A 23,359-nucleotide genomic window follows, 5' to 3' on the forward strand; every position below is an offset into this window, starting at 1 on the left:
ACTCGATTCAGCCTCCAGGATCTCAGGTCTCACAGATTTGGCACAGATTAAGAGATTTCTCCACAGCTGACTTTATAGGAAAGGTAAACGGCACTTTACCGGATCAACATCCCCTTAGCTTAGCCTGGAGTACATTTAACTTTCTAGACCTAATAACTATAAAATCTGCTGGGAAACAACTAACTACTCAGAAGTCATGTGTAATGACCCCGACATGGTTTGAAAAATTAGCAACCCCCCCTTCCCCTCAACGCAAATTGATATCCACTATATATTTGGCCTTGATCTCACCACAACGTCGCATTACTCCACAATATGTCCACACCTGGGCTAATGACCTTAAGGTTACCTTTTCGGAGACAGATATTCTCCGTATGCACGCACACTCGCATGGCTTCTCCCGCTGCGTGAAGATCCAAGAGCACTCATATAAGGTCCTCACACAGTGGTACCTCACCCCTAAACAACTATTTCTTAGTGGTCTGAGTGATCATGACAGGTGTTGGAGGTGTGGGGAAGAGAGTGGCACTCTTCTACACATTTTTTGGTCCTGTTCTAAAATAAGAGGATACTGGGATGACGTCTCTCGGACCATTAATGAAATTCTAAACACTAACCTGACATTAACCCCAGAGTTGGTTCTTTTATGGCTTCCAACAAAAGAACTATCGCCATCAAGGAACAAACTTGTTATACACTTGATTCAAGCTGCCCGTCTACTTATCCCCCAAAAGTGGCTGAGTAAAGAACCCCCCACCACCTCTCAGTGGTTAAGCAAACTAGATCATGTTCATCGTATGGAAGAGCTAGCGGGCTGGGAACTTAGGGCACATGAGAAGCACAAAAAGCTATGGGCCCCATGGATTACATATAGATATGCGAATGGTACACCAACATCTTAAACAATTTTCAACAGACAAACAACTTTGAAAATGTCCCCGCAGACAGGAACGACACATTAGTGAGAATGGAGGGTGCTAAACCTTCTTCCTCCCTTTGGAATCATCAAAGGTTATCTTAACAGCCTCAGACCGTATCTGTCCAGTTCTAAGGACACCCCCCCCCCCATCCCCCATCCTCCCCCCCCCCTTTTTATATGTTTGTTTGACCTACCTACATCAGGTCACACACCAAATGTCAATTAGTTGGTTCTAGATGACCTTGCTCTGAAGACATGCACTTTATATATGTCATATGTATACTATGCACTATACTGTCAAAGTACGCTTTAGACTTGTCTGTAATAACTCTGATTTGTGCATCAATGTATGTAAACATCTCTTTTGATATGCTTTTCAATAAAAAGACAATTGACAAAGAATATAACTACTATAATACTGCTCCTATGTACAAGAATATAACTACTATAATACTGCTCCCTATGTACAAGAATATAACTACTATAATACTGCTCCTATGTACAATAATATAACTACTATAATACTGCTCCTATGTACAAGAATATAACTACTATAATACTGCTCCTATGTACAAGACTATAACTGCTATAATACTGCCCCCTATGTACAATAATATAACCACTATAATACTGCTCCTATGTACAAGTATATAACTACTATAATACTGCTCCTATATACAAGAATATAACTACTATAATACTGCCTCCTATGTACAAGAATATAACTACTATAATACTGCCTCCTATGTACAAGAATATAACTACTATAATACTGCTCCTATGTACAATAATATAACTACTATAATACTGCTCCTATATACAAGAATATAACTACTATAATACTGCCTCCTATGTGCAAGAATATAACTACTATAATACTGCTCCTATGTACAAGAATATGGATGTGTTGGCAGTTGCTATGGAGTTCGTGTCTTCCCCTTGCGGTATTACGTCTGGGTTTTGCACGCTTTGTGGTTGATAATACTGACAGATCAGCCGTTGGAAACAGAACTTTCTTGCTGTTTGTTCTTAAGCTCCTGCAATGTGATCAATTAGGATGTGATAACTGTGCGTCCTCCCAGCTGTGCAGTCACAATCTGCGAGGTCCGTGTGCTCGCTGCTCTGGGGTTTGTCTTCCTGCCATCAGATGTGGAATATTTATGTTTATCTGCAGATTGCAGAGGACATGGAGGAAAAGGGACTAGAGAGGGCGTGAAGTGTAAAGCAATGCGCTAATCGCTGGAAGAACATTCCTTAGGAGAATGTGAACATTTAGACGGAGGGAACAAACATGATAGGAAATCATTTAACAGGAGGCTCCCTAATATTATGGTATATTTTTATTTAACCACCTCAGCTCCCCTAGCTAAAACACCCTTAATGACCAGACCACTTTTTACACTTCTGCACTACACTACTTTGACCGTTTATTGCTCGGTCATACAACTTACCACCTAAATGAATTTTACCTCCTTTTCTTCTCACTGATAGAGCTTTCATTTGGTGGTATTTCATTGTTGCTGACATTTTTACTTTTCTTGTTATTAATCGAAATTTAACGATTTTTTTGCAAAAAAATGACATTTTTCACTTTCAGTTGTAAAGTTTTGCAAAAAAAACGACATCCATATATAAATTTGTCTCTAAATTTATTGTTCTACATGTCTTTGATTAAAAAAAAAATGCTTGGGTAAAAAAAAAATGGTTTGGGTAAAAGTTATAGCGTTTACAAACTATGGTACAAACATGTGAATTTCCGCTTTTTGAAGCAGCTCTGACTTTCTGAGCACCTGTCATGTTTCCTGAGGTTCTACAATGGCCAGACAGTACAAACACCCCACAAATGACCCCATTTCGGAAAGTAGACACCCTAAGGTATTCACTGATGGGCATAGTGAGTTCATAGAACTTTTTATTTTTTGTCACAAGTTAGCGGAAGATGATGATTTTTTATATTTTTTTTTCTTACAAAGTCTCATATTCCACTAACTTGTGACAAAAAATAAAAACTTCCATGAACTCACTATGCCCATCACGAAATACCTGGGGGTGTCTTCTTTCCAAAATGGGGTCACTTGTGGGGTAGTTATACTGCCCTGGCATTTTAGGGGCCCAAATGCGTGCAAAGTAGTTTGAAATCAAAATCTGTAAAAAATGGCCGGTGAAATCCGAAAGGTGCTCTTTGGAATGTGGGCCCCTTTGCCCACCTAGGCTGCAAAAAAATGTCACACATGTGGTATTGCCGTACTCAGGAGAAGTTGGGCAATGTGTTTTGGGGTGTAATTTTACATATACCCATGCTGGGTGAGAGAAATATCTTGTCAAAAGACAACTTTTCCCATTTTTTTATACAAAGTTGGCATTTGACCAAGATATTTATCTCACCCAGCATGGGTATATGTAAAATGACACCCCAAAACACATTGCCCAACTTCTCCTGAGTACGGCGATACCACATGTGTGACACTTTTTTGCAGCCTAGGTGGGCAAAGGGGCCCACATTCCAAAGTGCACCTTTAGGATTTCACCGGCCATTTTTTACAGATTCTGATTTCAAACTACTTACCACACATTAGGGCCCCTAGAATGCCAGGGCAGTATAACTACCCCACAAGTGACCCCATTTTGGAAAGAAGACACCCCAAGGTATTCCGTGAGGGGCATGGCGAGTTCCTAGAATTTTTTATTTTTTGTCACAAGTTAGCGGAAAATGATGATTTTTTTTTTTTTTTACAAAGTCTCATATTCCACTAACTTGTGACAAAAAATAAAAACTTCCATGAACTCACTATGCCCATCACGAAATACCTGGGGGTGTCTTCTTTCCAAAATGGGGTCACTTGTGGGGTAGTTATACTGCACGGGCATTTTAGGGCCCAAATGCGTGAGAAGTAGTTTGAAATCAAAATCTGTAAAAAAAATGGCCAGTGAAATCCGAAAGGTGCTCTTTGGAATGTGGGCCCCTTTGCCCACCTAGGCTGCAAAAAAGTGTCACACATCTGGTATCGCTGTACTCAGGAGAAGTTGGGCAATGTGTTTTGGGGTGTCATTTTACATATACCCATGCTGGGTGAGATAAATATCTCGGTCAAATGCCAACTTTGTATAAAAAAAATGGGAAAAGTTGTCTTTTGCCAGTGTATTTCTCTCACCCAGCATGGATATATGTAAAAAGACACCCCAAAACACATTGCCCAAGAGCACCTTTCGGATTTCCCCGGCCATTTTTTACAGATTTTGATTTCAAACCACTTCTCACGCATTCGGGCCCCTAAAATGCCAGGGCAGTATAACTACCCCACAAGTGACCCCATTTTGGAAAGAAGACACCCCAAGGTATTTCATGATGGGCATAGTGAGTTCATGGAAGTTTTTATTTTTTTTCACAAGTTAGTGGAATATGAGACTTTGTAAGAAAAAAAATAAAAAATAAAAAAATCATAATTTTCCGCTAACTTGTGACAAAAAATAAAAAACTCTAGGAACTCACCATGCCCCTCACGGAATACCTTGGGGTGTCTTCTTTCCAAAATGGGGTCACTTGTGGGGTAGTTATACTGCCCTGACATTCTAGGGGCCCTAACGTGTGGTAAGTAGGTAAATGACCTGTGAAATCCTAAAGGTGCTCTTTGGAATGTGGGCCCCTTTGCCTGCAAAAAAGTGTCACACATGTGGTATCGCCGTATTCAGGAGAAGTTGGGTAATGTGTTTTAGGGTGTCTTTTTACATATACTCATGCTGGGTGAGAGAAATATCTCGGCAAAAGACAACTTTTCCCATTTTTTATACAAAGTTGGCATTTGACCAAGATATTTATCTCACCCAGCATGGGTATATGTAAAATGACACCCCAAAACACATTGCCCAACTTCTCCTGAGTACGGCGATACCAGATGTGTGACACTTTTTTGAGGGCATTTTTAGACATTTGGATCCCAGACTTCTTCTCACGCTTTAGGGCCCCTAAAATGCCAGGGCAGTATAAATACCCCACATGTGACCCCATTTTGGAAAGAAGACACCCCAAGGTATTCAATGAGGGGCATGGCGAGTTCATAGAATTTTTTTTTTTTGGCACAAGTTAGCGGAAATTGATTTTTTTTTTCTCACAAAGTCTCCCTTTCCGCTAACTTGGGACAAAAATTTCAATCTTTCATGGACTCAATATGCCCCTCACGGAATACCTTGGGGTGTCTTCTTTCCGAAATGGGGTCACATGTGGGGTATTTATACTGCCCTGGCATTCTAGGGGCCCTAAAGCGTGAGAAGAAGTCTGGAATATAAATGTCCAAAAAAATTTACGCATTTGGATTCCGTGAGGGGTATGGTGAGTTCATGTGAGATTTTATTTTTTGAGACAAGTTAGTGGAATATGAGACTTTGTAAGAAAAAATAAATAAATTTCCGCTAACTTGGGCCAAAAAAATGTCTGAATGGAGCCTTACAGGGGGGTGATCAATGACAGGGGGGTGATCAATGACAGGGGGGTGATCAATGACAGGGGGGTGATCAGGGAGTCTATATGGGGTGATCACCCCCCTGTCATTGATCACCCCCCTATAAGGCTCCATTCAGATGTCCGTATGTGTTTTGCGGATCCGATCCATGTATCCGTGGATCCGTAAAAAACATACGGACATCTGAATGCAGCCTTACAGGGGGGTGATCAATGACAAGGGGGTGATCAGGGAGTCTATATGGGGTGATCACCCCACTGTAAGGCTCCATTCAGACGTCCGTATGCGTTTTGCGGATCCGATCCGTGGATCCGTAAAAATCATACGGACGTCTGAATGGAGCCTTACAGGGGGGTGAGCAATCACAGGGGGGTGATCAATGACAGGGGGGTGATCAGGGAGTCTATATGGGGTGATCACCCCCCTGTCATTGATCACCCCCCTATAAGGCTCCATTCAGATGTCCGTATGCGTTTTGCGGATCGGATCCATGTATCCGTGGATCCGTAAAAATCATACAGACGTCTGAATGGAGCCTTACAGGGGGGTGAGCAATGACAGGGGGGTGATCAATGACATGTGGGTGATCAATGACAGGGGGGTGATCAGGGAGTATATATGGGTGATCACCCCCCTGTCATTGATCACCCCCCTGTAAGGCTCCATTCAGACGTCCGTATGCGTTTTGCGGATCCGATCCATGTATCCGTGGATCCGTAAAAATCATACAGACGTCTGAATGGAGCCTTACAAGGGGGTGATCAATGACAGGGGGGTGATCAGGGAGTCTATATGGGTGATCACCCCCCTGTCATTGATCACCCCCTGTAAGGCTCCATTCAGACGTCCGTATGTGTTTTGCGGATCCGATCCATGTATCAGTGGATCCGTAAAAATCATACGGACATCTGAATGGAGCCTTACAGGGGGGTGATCAATGACAGGGGGGTGATCAGGGAGTCTATATGGGGTGATCACCCCCCTGTAAGGCTCCATTTAGACATCTGTATGTGTTTTGCGGATCCGATTCATGTATCCGTGGATCCGTAAAAAACATACGGACGTCTAAATGGAGCCTTACAAGGGGGTGATCAATGACAGGGGGGTGATCAATGACAGGGGGGTGATCAGGGAGTCTATATGGGGTGATCAGGGGTGATCAGTGGTTCATAAGGGGTTAATAAGTGACGGGGGGGTGTAGTGTAGTGTAGTGTAGTGGTGTTTGGTACTACTTTACTGAGCTACCTGTGTCTTCTGGTGGTCGATCCAAACAAAAGGGACCACCAGAGGACCAGGTAGCAGGAATATTAAACGCTGTTATCAAAACAGCGTCTAATATACCTGTTAGGGGTTAAAAAAATCACATCTCCAGCCTGCCAGAGAACGATCGTCGCTGGCAGAATGGAGATCCACTCGCTTACCTTCCGTTCCTGTGAACGCGCGCGCCTGTGTGCATTTTCCCGCAACGCACCCGCATCTTATTCGGGCAAAAAACATGACGCCCGTGTGAAAGAGGCCTATAACTTCTAGTAGAAATAATAGAGGAATGGCACGACATACAGACATAAGAATAGAGGCTCCAGAATGTTATTATACAGGAAATGCATGTAGCTGTTAAAACACACACGTCAGGAGAGGTGAAAGGTCCTCTTTAACCACTTCACATCTGGGCCATTTACCCCCCTCCTGACCAAGCCTAATTTTGCAAATCTGACATGAGTCACTTTATGTGGTAATAACTTTGGAAAGCTTTTACTTATCTAGGCCATTCTGAGATTGTTTTCTCGTAACACATTGTACTTCATGACAGTGGTAAATATGAGTCGATATATTTCACCTTTATTTATAAAATAATGAAAAATTTACCAAAAATTTTGAAAAATTAGCAGTTTTCTAAATTTCTATTTCTCTGCTTTTAAAACAGAAAGTGATACCTCTATAGAATATTTATAACTTAAAGAGAACCTTTCATGCGATTTTATTTAGGGAGATATATACCTGTACTTGCGGGGTCCTCTCCACTGATGCTGCCACCCTGCTTGATTTTTTTAAAATATGCCTCCTATGCCCCGCTGTGCCCCGCCGGATTTCTCCCGCTCAGTATGCTAATACTGAGCATTGGAGCAATGAGGAGGAGACTGAGTCTTTCTCCGTGGGCGTCTCCTTCTCCCTGGCTGTAGCGCTGTCTCCGATCGCAACGCAGAGCGTCACAGCCAGGAAGGTTTTTTTCTCCCTGGCTGTGACGCTCTGCGCTGCGATTGGACAGCGCTACAGCCAGGGAGAAGGAGACGCCCACGGAGAAAGACTCAGTCTCCTCCTCATTTCTGGACATTGTGATGCCAATAATACAATAATACTTATTTCATTTTTTTCCTATTATAAATGGGAAGGGGGATTGCTGTTGAAACTTTTCTCTTTTTAAATTTTTAAAAATGTTATTATTTTTTTTCATATATTTTCTTTTATTACCCCTAGCGGACAGCAGCATGTGATCGCTTGATCAGTTAGGTATTTCAGTGTATTGTACTTTTTTGGGGCAGGGTGTAATAGGAGCAGTAACATGGCAGATCTGGTAACTTTTCTAGGTACCCAACAGTCATGACATGTGATGGGCATCCACTTGGGAGGTGATTGGGGACTTAGAAAATCCCTTCCCACTGTGTAAATACTCTGAGGCTGCAGTTGCTATTGATTGCTGCATCTCAGGGGTGCAATAGCGGGTATTGGAGTCATTGCCGATCCCGGCTGCTGCAGGCAGATGCCAACTGTACAACAGAGATGGCCCCCACGAAATATGGAGCGGACTCAGCTCCTGCGCCCGGTCCATGCGCTCCTTTTTGTATTATGATGTCAGGAAACGGTTAATGCCCAGTTGCAACAGACTCCCATAGATTGCACCCATATCCCTTACTGAGGACAATTGTCTTACTCTTTTCTATACTTTCAGTATGATTTCATCCAATATTACATAGCTCCATGCACTGCTATTTAGGCGGGGCCATGAACGCTGTTCATTCTGAGTCTCCTTGTCCATGAATAGAATTCAAGAAATACAGTGTTGACTGACACAAACTATAACTTTATAACTATGCGGTTGTAAATATCTGTAGAAAGTTAGACATGGTATGGTCTGCCCAAGGGCGTAAGTTCACACTTATGGGCCTCAATGCAAAATCTGTAACATGGCCCCCCCCCCCCCCCCCCCCAATTGCCAAGCACCTCCTATGGCTAGACCCCAATTTTTGTCACTGCTACTTTCTGAAAATCATACAAATCAAGCCCCACAGCAAAGTTAGAAAATTATTAAAAGTAGACTCCCCCTTTAAGACCTCCAATTCAGGTCAGATCTGCGGGCAGTGTCGTTGTGGGGTCCCACTCTGCGGGAATAGGTAGAAGTTGCGCTCATTATTGTCCCTCCAGCCGTGATTTTTTTTAAATATAATTCCAATGCGGGTTATTTGTGTAATATACTGCGCTGTACAAATGCATTTATTGTTAGATGTGCCGGGTGCTCGCGGCGAGCTACTCATAAAATATTCAGTGCTCTAATATGTCAGAAAGGGTTTAGTAGACCTGTCCGGTTCATAACTACACGCGGGGGGATGTGATCTACAAATGTGCGACACACAGTGAGGGGCATGTGTCAGTCCTAGATGACGCCGAGTCACTGCTTGTGCAAATGCAAAGGCCTGCTTCAATAAGAAAAGTCTATACAGTGCCTTGAAAAAGTATTTAAACCCTTTGAACGTTTCCACATTTTTCCATGTTACCCCCACAAACTTAAATGTATTTTATCAAGATTTATTTTTTTTAGACCAACACAAAGTACAAGAATGTGTAAAGTGAGAAGAAAATGATACATGGTGTTCCAAATTTGTTATAAATAAAAATCTGAAAGTGTGATGTGCATTTGTATTCAGCCCCCTGTACTCTGATACCTTTAAATAAAATGCAGTGTGACAAATTGCCTTCAGAAGTCACCTACTTATTAAATAGTCAACCCGTGTGTAATGTATTCTCAGTATAACTACAGCTGTTCTGTGAAGGCCTCAGAGGATTGTTAGTGAACATTAGTGATCAAACAGCATCATGAAAACAAAGGAACACACCAGACAGGTCAGGGATAAAGTTGTACAGAGGTATAAAGCAGGTTTAGGTTCTAAACAAATATCCCAAGCTCTGAACATCTCATGGAGCCCTGTTCAAGTCATCATCTGAAAATGGAAGGAGTATGGCACAACTGCAAACCTACCAAAACATAAATTGACAACCCAGGCTAGGAGAGAACTAATTAGAGAAGCAGCCAAGAGGCCCATGGTCACTCTGGAGAAGCTGCAGAGATCCACAGCTCAGGTGGGAGAATCTGTCCACAGGACAACTATTAGTCGTGTACTCCACAAATTTGGCCTTTATGGAAGAGTGCCAAGAAGAAAGCCATTTTTGAAAGCAAGCCTGTTTGCAGTTTGCCACAAGCCATGTAGAGGACACAGAAGGAATGTGGCAGAAGGTGCTCTGGTCAGATGAGACCAAAGTCGAACTTTTTGGCCTAAATGCACAGCGCTATTTGTGGCACATATCACCCTGAACACACCATCCCAACCGTGAAACATGGCGGTGGCAGCATCCTGCTGCGGGGATGCTTTTCTTCAGCAGGGACAGGGAAGCTGGTCAGAGCTGATGTGAAAATGGATGGAGCTGAATACAGGGCAATTTTGGAGGAAAACCTGGTAGAGGCTGTAAAAGACTTGAGACTGGGGCGGAGGATCACCTTCCAGCAGGACAACAACCCTCAACATACAGCCAGAGCTATAATGGAATGGTTTAGATCAAAGCATATTCATGTGTTAGAACGGCCCAGAACCAGTCCCATTGAGAATCTGTGGCAAGACATGAAAACTGCTGTTCACAGACGCTCTCCATCCAATCTGACTGAGCGCAAGCTCTTTTGCACAGAAGAGTGGGCAAAAAGTTCAGCCTCTAGATTTGCAAAGCTTATAGAGACATACCCAAAAGACTTGAAGCTGCAGCGGAAGATGGTCCTACAAAGTATTGAATACAAATGTACGCCACACTTTCAGATTTTTATTTATAAAAAATGTGGAAAACCATGTATCATTTTCTTTTCACTTCACACATACTTGCAACTTTGTGTCTATCTATCGCATAAAATCCCAATAGAATACATTGTAAGTTTGTGGGTGTAACGTGAAACAATGTGGAAAAGTTGAAGGGGTATGAATACATTTTCAAGACACTGTATAATACTGCCTGTATTTGATTTTTATTTTTGGAGTGTTTTGCTTTTATAGACTGGGATATAGTGAATTGTCACCAGGGATGACAGCGAGACTGCAGGGCGATGAGACATTACACTGTGATGTTTAAATAGGAGGCTGATTTAATACACGGACAGGTAATCATTTGATTTGTTTGCTCGCTGGAGATGACGGGCTGGCTGCCAGCTTGGATCAGACAGACCTGGGTCATCGAGCAGTTACATCACAGTCCATTCTTCTCTTCTCACTCTGACCGGAGCTGCTGTCTGTGTCGCTGCTCTGATCCTCTAATGGCTCCAAGGAATACAGTAAGTCCCCCCCTGCCAAATGCACGAGGGGGACCATAGTGACAAAACAAAGTATGCAAAATGTAGCAGTTCAGTATCCACACCTATGGTTTTATCTATTGTATCTTCTATGATTATAGCTTTCATGGAAGTCTAGAAATGCCAGTCTACCTAGATTGGCAGTGATACTGTCCACCTGCCCATTTGTTATTTCGTATATACAGGGTCCTGTCATTTATGGATTGTCACCCAGCTTTTCCAGAATTGGCTGAATAGGTTCAATCAAGGGATTATGTTTTTTTTGAAAAATATGATTTTTAGGAAAGGCAGTTTAAAGTGAATATATTGCTTAACTCATTGTCACGGCGCGGTGTGTGAGGATAACTCAACACCGACCACAAGAGTGAAGGGAAAAGGTACTATGCCTGGAAACTAGGGAAAGTGGGGAAGGTCACCACCTAGTGAATCCCTAACCCGAGCCCTGACTACTATAAGTATGAACAGACCTTGATGCTAGGAACGTTCATACGCTGGAACCTAGGGCCCTATCTGACCCTAAAGGTCCCTGGAAATAGTGTCAGGACAAGAGATGACCTGTTCCTTCCCAACTGAAGGAACAGGAGACTCCCTCAGGCCTCATGCCAAAAGGTAGGGGAAAACCACGAACAAGAAATAGGGAAAAGACGCTTAACTCCAAAATATGCAGACGAACAGGAACTCAGAGGAGAACCAGACACCAGCACTTCACAACCAAAAGGAGCTATCAACCGCATAGCATGATGGGTTAGGCCAGACTAAATAGAGGAGTAGAAATTACCACTAAAGCTACACCTGAGACCAGAGGTGTGGTCATACCCAGCAACAACACAGAAGAGTGAAACCATTGAGGCTGTCAGATCACATCACGTGCAGCCAGTCTCCTAGATCTTCTGACCCCTGTCACAGGAGAGACTTTGACACTCATATGATTCAGCATATTGTTATAGAGGTGGGAGCCTCCTCTTTGTTGCAGAGCTGGAAATCCCTGCTTCCTTTCATACAGGCCTGGAGTGAAATGAAAAGTGTCTGCATGCCTGCAGTCACCACTAGGGGGAGCTCACTGCAGATTTTTATACAGAAAGCTTTTAAGCTCCCCCTAGTGGTGACTGCTATATATGCAGCAGATTTTCTGATGCAGGATTGTGGGTGGAAAATTGGCAGCATTTACAATAGATTTGCCAAGGAGTCCAAGGGGTATCTCCTTTTTTTTGGGGGGGGGTGGGAGCCTCCCCAAAATTTAGGTAAAGTTGGCAAGTATGTCTTAGGTTAATGTGCATGCATAGGTGCATAGATCGACTTAACCTTGCATGCATCATGTCCGCTTCACCAGATCACTGTGAAAACCCATCACTGAGATGCCAGTAACATGAACGCTTGCAGATGATTGCTCCACCACTGCATTATGGGAGGAGGGAGGATCGTTACTTCTCCTTGTTTTGCTATATTATTGTACAGCGCTGTAAAGACCTTTAGTGATAGTGACAGGGTCAGCGGTCGTTGCCATGGCAACAGATCAAGAATTCCTACTAGAGTCGTTATCGTTTGATGCATCTTATCAACCTGTAGGTTACTGAGGAGAATCCAGCCGGGGTCAGCGTGAGGTTGTCGGGGGGCGTTCAATCGACTTTCCTAGACTTTAATTCAGCTGCTTCTCTTTCTCCTCTGTAGAAATCAGGACACTCCCGGAGGGTCTTTGGACGATTTACTCATGGTGCGTTGCTAAAACATCATCCCATTGTGACGTTACCCTCATCATCCAACAATCAAAATGTAACATGTATCATACGCTGTGTCCGTTTGAAAAATTGAGAGGGGCGTGACCTGCCATGGGCAGGGTCTGATGGGAAGCATTGCCATGGGGTTGGGTCTGCCAGCCTAGTATAGATGAAGGGGATAGCCTGCAGATGGTAGGATAACGTCTCTTCTATATTCAGACCACAAAGCCCAGACTAATAGTTCAGACCCCAGAAATCAGACACCAGACCAGATCCCATAATTCAGACCTAAGACCAGGGATTGCCTACAAAATTCATCTCTAATGCCATTTGTAGTTAAAGTTACAATAACTTAAAATCCAGATTAGAATCCAGACCAGACTCCCAAATTTAGACTCCTAATCAGATTCCTAAGTTCAGATCCCGATCGGACTCCAAAGTTCAGACTCCAGACTAGTCTCCAAAGTTCAGACCCCACGTCCGACTCCAACATTTAGACCCCAGGTCAGACTCCAAGGTTCAGACCACAGATCAGACTCCAAAGTTCAGACTCCAGATTAGTCTCCAAAGTTCACACCTCAGGTCAGAATCCAAAATTCAGAGCCGATATCAGACTCCAGAATTCAGGCTTCAGATCAGACTCCAAAGTTCAGACCCCAAACTGGTCTCTAAAATTCAGATCCCCAGATCAGACTCTAAAATCCAGAACCTAAAATTCAGGCCCCCCCAGATCAGCATCCAAAATCCAGAACCTAAATCAGTCTCCAAAATTGAGACCCAAGATCAGACTCCAAAATTCTAACCCCAGTTCAGACTCCAAAACTAAGACCCCCAGATCCCATATTTAAAGCTGGAAAATCTGCTTGTGTGGCAGTGGTCTCCGACTTGTGGTTTTTCAGCAGTTGTGAAACTAGAGCTGTCAGGCCATGATGGGAGTTGTAGTTTCACAAAAGCTGGAGAGCTATAGGATAAGGAGATCTGTATCATGTAATGTTTACGGTACTGTATGTGGCAAAGAAGGCCCTGCCAGCATCCCCTATGGCTACGCTACCCAATCATATCACATTTACATTACACCATGCATTTTACCGGAGGTTCTTCTTCATCTCGCCCCATAACCACAAGGAGCTGTGACGCCCCCTATGGGCGAGGGAATGTGAACGTGGTCTGTGATGATATATACAGGAACCATGGCGCCCATTAACTATATATATGTCGATGCTTTCATGAATATTATGCATTTCCCGCCTCATCGTTATCATATATCGGGTTTGTGGATGATTTCTGTTTCTAAATTAGAAAAATATATATTGGCATCTGAAATCAGGCCGGGAATCACCATGGTAACCTCTGCCTGACTACACCAGCCTCTCATCTCATCTACAGACTCAGAAATAACATGTTTGGGGCATTCGCCAAAACAGGTCGAAATGAGATCACCAGGACAGACTATAGGACTATACCGTCTAACCGTGAACCCGAATATATGCCCCACCCATGAATAGTGGTCTCAGCTCCATAACAATAACCAATGCGTTTCTGTTAACACCACCAGAGGGCGCCCCAGAGAGCCCCCATTGCTATACCCCATTGATATGCCATCAGTGTCAGATAGTTGTGAGCTCCACCTCTGCAACTATCTCCAGAACGAGGCCCCTGAAGTGAAGGAGCGTGCACTGCGCATGCGCAGTGTGCTATCCATTCATCACTATGGGAGTTCTGAAAATAGTTGAGTTAGTGCACTGGGCTGTTTTCGGAAGCACCATGGTGGTGCATACAGAGCGCACCGTGCAAGCGCGGCCAGTGCTGCATTAACTGCTGTGGGACTAACGGAAATAGCTGAGCTGGCGCTCTCCTAAACTCCCCGATCACTTCGGGTACCCTGTTCTGGGAGATAGAACTGGGCCCCGCACAGTGGCGTACATAGAGAAGGGCCCCATAGCAAAGATCATTTTTTCCACTGCCTCGTTTGCTAAGAGTTGTTTCTTTAGAGGGTAGAGTAATGACCAAGACTGGGCCCTCTCTTGCACTGGGTCTGCTGCTATGGTAGTTACGCCCCTGGTCCCGCACCTATCTGACATTCATGGCCAATCCTAGTGATATGCCATCAATGTCTGAGATGGGCCATCCTCTTTAACCCCTTAGTGACCAAGCACATTTTTTAAAAATTGCATTCCAAGAGCTAGAACTTTTTAGTTTTTTCATAAATGTACTTGTAGGAGGTCTTATTTTTTGCAGGACAAGTTATAGTTTTTAATACACCATTTTAAGTACATGTAATGATTGATTAAAGCCAGCCGTTTAGCTAAAACCCCCTTTGTTTACGTCAGTAAAAACACTTATGGGTCGTCACTAAGGGGTATTCTCATCCTATCGTTTGGCTATGCCATCACTTTATGGTCGGTGAGACCTCTGGGTCCCCAAATAAACCAGAAAATGAAGGGGCACAGGTATAAAGTAGTGCTGCCCCCCTTTACTGTTTACCCTGCAAAGGGGCACCGCAGACATCTGTAGTGCAGGGACCTTTCAAGTTGGCTGCAGTTCCTTACACAGTCAGAAGGCGCTGCTGTGCAGGGAAAACTAAATCAGCGCTGCAGCCCCTTCATTCTCAGGATCGGTGGGGTCACAGAGGTCGAATCATAAAATTATAGCATATCCTAACAGCCGTGTGTTAACCGTACTGCAAGACTAGAAACAGATGCATGCCAAAGGGAGATGCAGTTGCTGGAAGAAGCCAATAATTTCCAATAGGACTTGTGATAACATAGGAATCCCTATTTCTTTTTTTAAAATTGGGTCAGGTATCCCCCTATTGCAGCATTTGCTGGTGACCTCTAGAGGTCATCCCCGGGTACTGCAACCACAATGGAATGAAGCACAACTTCCAGCAGCTGTGTTACGGCGGCCTCTAGTGTTGACAGGTGGAAGAGCAGCTTGCATGAATGTCATTGCATGGACTTGCATGCTTGAAATCCTAGGGCTGTTACTAACAGTTTGTGATATGTCTTTTTCTCTCGCTGCCCCTATGGAAGCGAAGTATTCCGCTCCTGCAGGAAACACAGCTATGGTAAGAAAAGTCACCCGCAATTCTACAAAATAATACCATCACTTCTTATGTCTTGTATGTTGCAAGTGTTGAAAATATAGTTGCATTTAATGCAATCATAACAGGGCTTGGAGTGTATGTGACTCATGATTATAGCAGCGCCCTATGCAGAGGGCTGCATGGCTCCTAGATGATAATATGGTGCCTGGGGCCTACACAGACCTATATACTGTATACCCATACAGTCCTTGTGTGTTGGTCACATTGTGTAACTTGTTCCCAACATTAACTAAGGGCTCATGCACACGACCGTGCTGCGGACCGCAAATTGCACAACTTTTTTGCGGTGTGGAGGCAGAAACCCGTTCCTTGCCTCCGTACCGCACTGACCTCCTCCTGGATTGTGGACCCATTCAAGTGAATGGGTCTGCATCCGTGATGCGGTGCCAGAACGGCCAGGACCAGTATTTTGCGGACGTGTGCATGAGCCCTAAAACATATACATACATTGCAGGCGGCTAGTAGTTGCTGCGCCATAACCTCCATTTTCATCCTAATGATTTTGTGGGTACGGCTAGCACCCCCCCCCCCCCAATATCAGCATGGGGGTAATACATAGCCCTTTTCCCACTGTACTTGTCAGTTAACATCTTCCGTGTTGCAATAAAACAGGACCAGGATGGATTTTTCTATCTACTGGGAGTAAACAATGAAGGAATCTATTGAATGACAGCAAGCAGAGATCTTGAAAACTGTGAGAAATTGATACAAAAAGCATATTGGAAAATTGTAAAAGATTTCCTTTAAATCGTTTTTCCGAGACTTTTCTAAGGATGACTTATCCTATGGGTAGGTCATCGGTGTCTGATCGTGGGGGTCCGACGCCCCAGCCCCCCACTGATCTCAGTAGCATCGCGGCCTTCTCTCAGCTCAGCAAGCACGGCGCCGTACATTGTATAGCTGCTGTGCTTGGTATCGTGCTGAGCCCCATTCACTTCATTGAGGCTGAGCTGCGCCTAGGTCATGTGACCGACGATCGTGGCGTCTCTGGCCTAGGAAAAGCAAAGAGAAGAGCGTGTCACTACTGCAAGCGCCCGTGCCTTCTCGTACAGCGGGGGTCCTGGGTGTCGGACCCCCACCGATCAGATACTGGTGACCTATCCAGAGGCTAGGTCATCAGCATAAAAGTCTTGGAAATCCCCTTTAAACATCTTGAAAGGAGGATGGGAGGATTCCTCGCGGTCGCCTTTAATGGCGAAAGACCTGAGATTTGTGTCATTGCGAATGGGTCAAACAGCAAGTGGATTCATGCAGCGCACTGCGACATGGAGGAGCCGCTCATCTGGAGGCAATGATGGCAGCAAGGAGAAGACAAAGTGTCCTTTATCTATAACTGATTTCTATATTCCTTCCTCACACAGACTCTGAGCCGGGGGAGGAGGACACTGGAGGACCCCAGCTACAGCGCACAATTCGACCCCCAAACAACACGCCTCTGGGAACACCCTCAGGTAAGACCCATCTGACTGCTCTTCACCTTTATCGTCTTGGCATCTTTAGGTCCAACGCTCTGTACTGATTCATTTCTTAATAGAACTTTATAGCGGTCAGAGCTCCAGTTTTCTGATACAAAGCTCCAAACCTCCTGCATAGATGTGAAGATAGGTAATACAACATTTCTGTCTGCCTGAAGTCACCCCTAGGGGGAGCTCAGGACGTAATTATCGACTTCTATATATAAAGCCTCCTATGAGCTCCCTCTAGTGGTGGTTGCCGGAAGCCAGAATTTAATTATGTCTATGAAGGGGATTTGGAGTTCTGCATTAGAAAAATGGGTCTCTGACCGATATATGAAGGGTAAAAAGAAGGATTATCTGTGAGTACAGATCCTTCACCGCTTCCCGGTCCTCTGGTACTAATGAAGCGCTTCCAAAATGGAAGCGCTTCATTAGTATTCGCCCCACAAGACCCAGGGGCGAAAAATACAGGGTATTTAAAAATAAAAATAAAAGTTTAATTTTTCCGCCCCCCGTCTCTGCGCCCTAAGGCAGCTGCTTGGTCTGCCCTATTATGTGTGTAGTTACAGTATCTGACCGGCTTCCCTGACAGCACAGCCTAGAAACTGATCTATATGGCCAGGTGGTAGACAGACATATATTCTGTTCGGCAGTGTCATATTCACAATGGTTGTAATTGGAAACAGTCAGCAAGTAGTCATCAGACGCACCCTTCACAGCCTAGCTGAGCTCCTAAAACACAGTGGCGGTTAGTTTTTCCTACATCAGATGACAATACAGTGTCTGGTGTAAAGAGGACATTTTCCAGAATACAAATCACTGGGGCAGACACTGAACAAGCAAGGAGTGCTGTGACTGTAACATTGTAACAAACTATTAGGAAAGGGATTTGTGCTGCTGAGGCTGGATACAATTGTAGCAAATCCTGAGCTCTTAGGTCTGTGTGGGTTTTCAGATTATTTGACAGCAAGCAGAGCTCTTGATAATGGTGGGGGGGGGCGACAAAGTTGCGGACAAAGAGAAGTTCCCATTTGCTGATCATCTCCTAAACTCATTTTCTTATTCCTTCCTCCTTAGGGGACTCGGACACCTTGCTGGCGAGTTCCCTTCACACTACTCCCAGCACGCTGACTGGACTCTCCCAGATGGACGAGTTCTCCGACTGGTCCGGCAGTCAACAGACGGTAGTAGAGAGGGACTCCAAAAATGCAAGGCAAGGATACACTCAGGGGGGAGGGGCTCGACACCTGGGAGTGGAGCCCCTCATCCCAGCATCCAGCAACAACCTTCCGGGCAGTGTCTGGGGGTCAGAGGTCAGCCTGTCAGGGTTCAGCGACCTGTATAGCAGCGCCTTCAGCCTCTACCGGGGCAGATCATGTGCCATTCGGGTGTAAGTAACTCAAACTGCGCAACATCACCCGCTACATTACATACCATCCCCTTTGTATTTGGATTTTTCCATTTTTCATTTTGAATTTTTTTATATTTTTTCTTCATTAATTTTTCTTTATTCTTTCTGTTTCTTTGAAGGGCCAATGAGCCCGAGAGCTTAGTGCATTACACCCAGAGACGTCAACAGTATCTCGCCCTCATCTTTTCAGGATGTTCCGTATAATCCATCCTTGTGAGCCGCCGTCCTCACGGATGCTCCTTTGTAGGGTCATTACCTATCAATTTAGTGTTTTTTGTTACTGTAGCCATTCATTTACTTGGTGTATATATAATTTGTAGCAGTTGGGGGCCCTGAAGGATGTATCTATCCTATAATATCATGTAAAGGGGCTTCCTGTTTATATATAAATAGTTTATATTAATCAGTCTCTAAATGAAAAGTTTTAAAATTTTTATAATTTACTTTTATATTTTAATTCCTAAGTATTATTAAGATCTGTGTTTGCTGTCGGTGAATGAGAAGTCTACTTTCCGTTCCGAGGCTGTCATCTTGTATACAGCTGAGAAATGGATACAATTGTATCCGGTCCAGACAAAAGCTAAATGGCCTGGAGTCCAGACCGATACATTGTAGCAAACTGATGTGTTTGGCTCACAGAGCATTGTCTACACTGGATACGATTGTAACGAACCCACAGCTGAGAGAAGGGCTAGCTGTATACAGGATTACTGCCTCTGAATAGAAACAAGAAGGCTCTCATTCACTGACAGCAAACTAATATCTTGAAAATGGTGCAGAATTATAATACCAACCGTAATAAAAACTTGTAGAACGTTTTTTTTACTGAATAGATTTAAAAAAACAAAATAACTCCCTCAAAGGGCGTCTGTCAGCAGATTTGTCCCTATGACACTGGCTGACCTGTTACATGTGCGCTCGGCAGCTGAAGGCGTTTGTGTCGGTCCCATGTTCTGGTCATATGTGCCCGCATTGCTGAGAAAAGTGAAGTTTTATTATATGCAAATGAGCCTCTAGGAGCAACGGGGGCGTTGCCGTTACACCTAGAGGCTCTGCCCTCTCTGCAGCTGCTGTGCCCTCTACTCCTTGATCGTCAGGGACAGGCAGTGTAGACGTAATCCCACCAAACCCTGTCAATCAAAGTGCAGAGGGCGGGGCAGTTCCAGAGAGAGCAGAGCTTCTAGGTGTAACGGCAACGCCCCCGTTTCTCCTAGAGGCTCATTTGCATATAGTTAAACATATAAAGACTAAAACACAGGAAGAAGAGTAATGCTTATTTTAGGTTCTATGTCTCTTTAAAGAACATTCTATTCATCTACTACTTCTCAGGCTGATATGGCCGGTTACAGAGAACACTAGTGCGTCCCTGTGGTGTAATGCTTGGGTATGGCTAAGCTCGGAGCGCTCTGCCCGAATGTTCTGCAACGTCCCCATTATCTTATTATTTGCATTTATGTTGTACTCCCAGGCTGACCTTTTCTCCCTTCCACCTGCTGGTTTTTTGTTATTTTTTCCTCTTTTACCTCTGTATTGTTCATCCTTCATTTTCAAAATAATTTATACAAGATGCAACTTGTATGTACACAGTGACTCCACCAGCAGAATAGTGAGTGCAGCTCTGGAGTATAATACAGGATGTACCTTAGGATCAGTACAGGATAAGTAATGTAATGTATGTACACAGTGACTGCACCAGCAGAATAGTGAGTGCAGCTCTGGAGCATAATACAGGGTGTAACTCAGGATCAGTACAGGATAAGTAATGTAATGTATGTACACAGTGACTGCACCAGCAGAATAGTGAGTGCAGCTCTGGAGTATAATACAGGATATACCTTAGGATCAGTACAGGATAAGTAATGTAATGTATCTACACAGTGACTGCACCAGCAGAATAGTGAGTGCAGCTCTGGAGTATAATACAGGATGTACCTTAGGATCAGTACAGGATAAGTAATGTAATGTATGTACACAGTGACTGCACCAGCAGAATAGTGAGTGCAGCTCTGGAGTATAATACAGGATGTACCTTAGGATCAGTACAGGATAAGTAATGTAATGTATGTACACAGTGACTGCACCAGCAGAATAGTGAGTGCAGCTCTGGAGCATAATACAGGGTGTAACTCAGGATCAGTACAGGATAAGTAATGTAATGTATGTACACAGTGACTGCACCAGCAGAATAGTGAGTGCAGCTCTGGAGTATAATACAGGATATACCTTAGGATCAGTACAGGATAAGTAATGTAATGTATCTACACAGTGACTGCACCAGCAGAATAGTGAGTGCAGCTCTGGAGTATAATACAGGATGTAACTCAGGATCAGTACAGGATAAGTAATGTAATGTATGTACACAGTGACTCAACCAGCAGAATAGTGAGTGCAGCTCTGGAGTATAATACAGAATGTAACTCAGGAATCAGTACAGGATAAGTAATGTATGTACACAGTGACTCCACCAGCAGAATAGTGAGTGCAGCTCTGGAGCATAATACAGGGTGTAACTCAGGATCAGTACAGGATAAGTAATGTATGTACACAGTGACTCCACCAGCAGAATAGTGAGTGCAGCTCTGGAGCATAATACAGGGTGTTACTGAGGATCAGTACAGGATAATTAATGTAATGTATGTACACTGTGACTGAACCAGCAGAATAGTGAGTGCAGCTCTGGAGTATAATACAGGATGTACCTTAGGATCAGTACAGGATAAGTAATGTAATGTATGTACACAGTGACTGCACCAGCAGAATAGTAAGTGCAGCTCTGGAGTATAATACAGGATGTAACTCAGGATCAGTACAGGATAAGTAATGTAATGTATGTACACAGTGACTCAACCAGCAGAATAGTGAGTGCAGCTCTGGAGTATAATACAGAATGTAACTCAGGAATCAGTACAGGATAAGTAATGTATGTACACAGTGACTCCACCAGCAGAATAGTGAGTGCAGCTCTGGAGCATAATACAGGGTGTAACTCAGGATCAGTACAGGATAAGTAATGTATGTACACAGTGACTCCACCAGCAGAATAGTGAGTGCAGCTCTGGAGCATAATACAGGGTGTAACTCAGGATCAGTACAGGATAAGTAATGTATGTACACAGTGACTCCACCAGCAGAATAGTGAGTGCAGCTCTGGAGCATAATACAGGGTGTTACTGAGGATCAGTACAGGATAATTAATGTAATGTATGTACACTGTGACTGAAGCAGCAGAATAGTGAGTGCAGCTCTGGAGTATAATACAGGATGTACCTTAGGATCAGTACAGGATAAGTAATGTAATGTATGTACACAGTGACTGTACCAGCAGAATAGTGAGTGCAGCTCTGGAGTATAATACAGGATGTAACTCAGGATCAGTACAGGATAAGTAATGTAATGTATGTACACAGTGACTGCACCAGCAGAATAGTGAGTGCAGCTCTGGAGTATAATACAGGATGTAACTCAGGATCAGTACAGGATAAGTAATGTAATGTATGTACACAGTGACTCAACCAGCAGAATAGTGAGTGCAGCTCTGGAGTATAATACAGAATGTAACTCAGGAATCAGTACAGGATAAGTAATGTATGTACACAGTGACTTCACCAGCAGAATAGTGAGTGCAGCTCTGGAGTATAATACAGGATGTAACTCAGGATCAGTACAGGATAAGTAATGTAATGTATGTACACAGTGACTCAACCAGCAGAATAGTGAGTGCAGCTCTGGAGTATAATACAGAATGTAACTCAGGAATCAGTACAGGATAAGTAATGTATGTACACAGTGACTCCACCAGCAGAATAGTGAGTGCAGCTCTGGAGCATAATACAGGGTGTAACTCAGGATCAGTACAGGATAAGTAATGTAATGTATGTACACAGTGACTCAACCAGCAGAATAGTGAGTGCAGCTCTGGAGTATAATACAGAATGTAACTCAGGAATCAGTACAGGATAAGTAATGTATGTACACAGTGACTCCACCAGCAGAATAGTGAGTGCAGCTCTGGAGCATAATACAGGGTGTAACTCAGGATCAGTACAGGATAAGTAATGTAATGTATGTACACAGTGACTGCACCAGCAGAATAGTGAGTGCAGCTCTGGAGTATAATACAGGATATACCTTAGGATCAGTACAGGATAAGTAATGTAATGTATCTACACAGTGACTGCACCAGCAGAATAGTGAGTGCAGCTCTGGAGTATAATACAGGATGTAACTCAGGATCAGTACAGGATAAGTAATGTAATGTATGTACACAGTGACTGCACCAGCAGAATAGTGAGTGCAGCTCTGGAGTATAATACAGGATGTAACTCAGGATCAGTACAGGATAAGTAATGTAATGTATGTACACAGTGACTCAACCAGCAGAATAGTGAGTGCAGCTCTGGAGTATAATACAGAATGTAACTCAGGAATCAGTACAGGATAAGTAATGTATGTACACAGTGACTCCACCAGCAGAATAGTGAGTGCAGCTCTGGAGCATAATACAGGGTGTAACTCAGGATCAGTACAGGATAAGTAATGTATGTACACAGTGACTCCACCAGCAGAATAGTGAGTGCAGCTCTGGAGCATAATACAGGGTGTTACTGAGGATCAGTACAGGATAATTAATGTAATGTATGTACACTGTGACTGAACCAGCAGAATAGTGAGTGCAGCTCTGGAGTATAATAC

The 23,359-nt window shown here is 43.7% G+C and overlaps 1 protein-coding gene across 3 annotated transcripts in view; it reads left to right on the forward strand.

Moving 5' to 3' along the window:
• SPEG (striated muscle enriched protein kinase) overlaps window positions 1-23,359 on the forward strand; it is a 236,068-nt gene that overhangs the window by 81,248 nt on the left and 131,461 nt on the right. For 2 of the 3 annotated variants that reach the window (XM_040441587.1, XM_040441588.1), the window contains exons 2-3: window positions 17,161-17,250; window positions 18,334-18,469. In XM_040441587.1, the coding sequence (XP_040297521.1) occupies window positions 17,161-17,250; window positions 18,334-18,469 (226 nt within the window). Of the gene's footprint in view, window positions 1-17,160; window positions 17,251-18,333; window positions 18,471-23,359 lie in introns of those variants that run through there. The other variant, XM_040441589.1, reaches the window with a different exon arrangement.

The sequence above is a fragment of the Bufo bufo genome, chromosome 7 (genome assembly GCF_905171765.1).
Source record: "Bufo bufo chromosome 7, aBufBuf1.1, whole genome shotgun sequence".
NCBI lineage: Eukaryota > Metazoa > Chordata > Amphibia > Anura > Bufonidae > Bufo > Bufo bufo.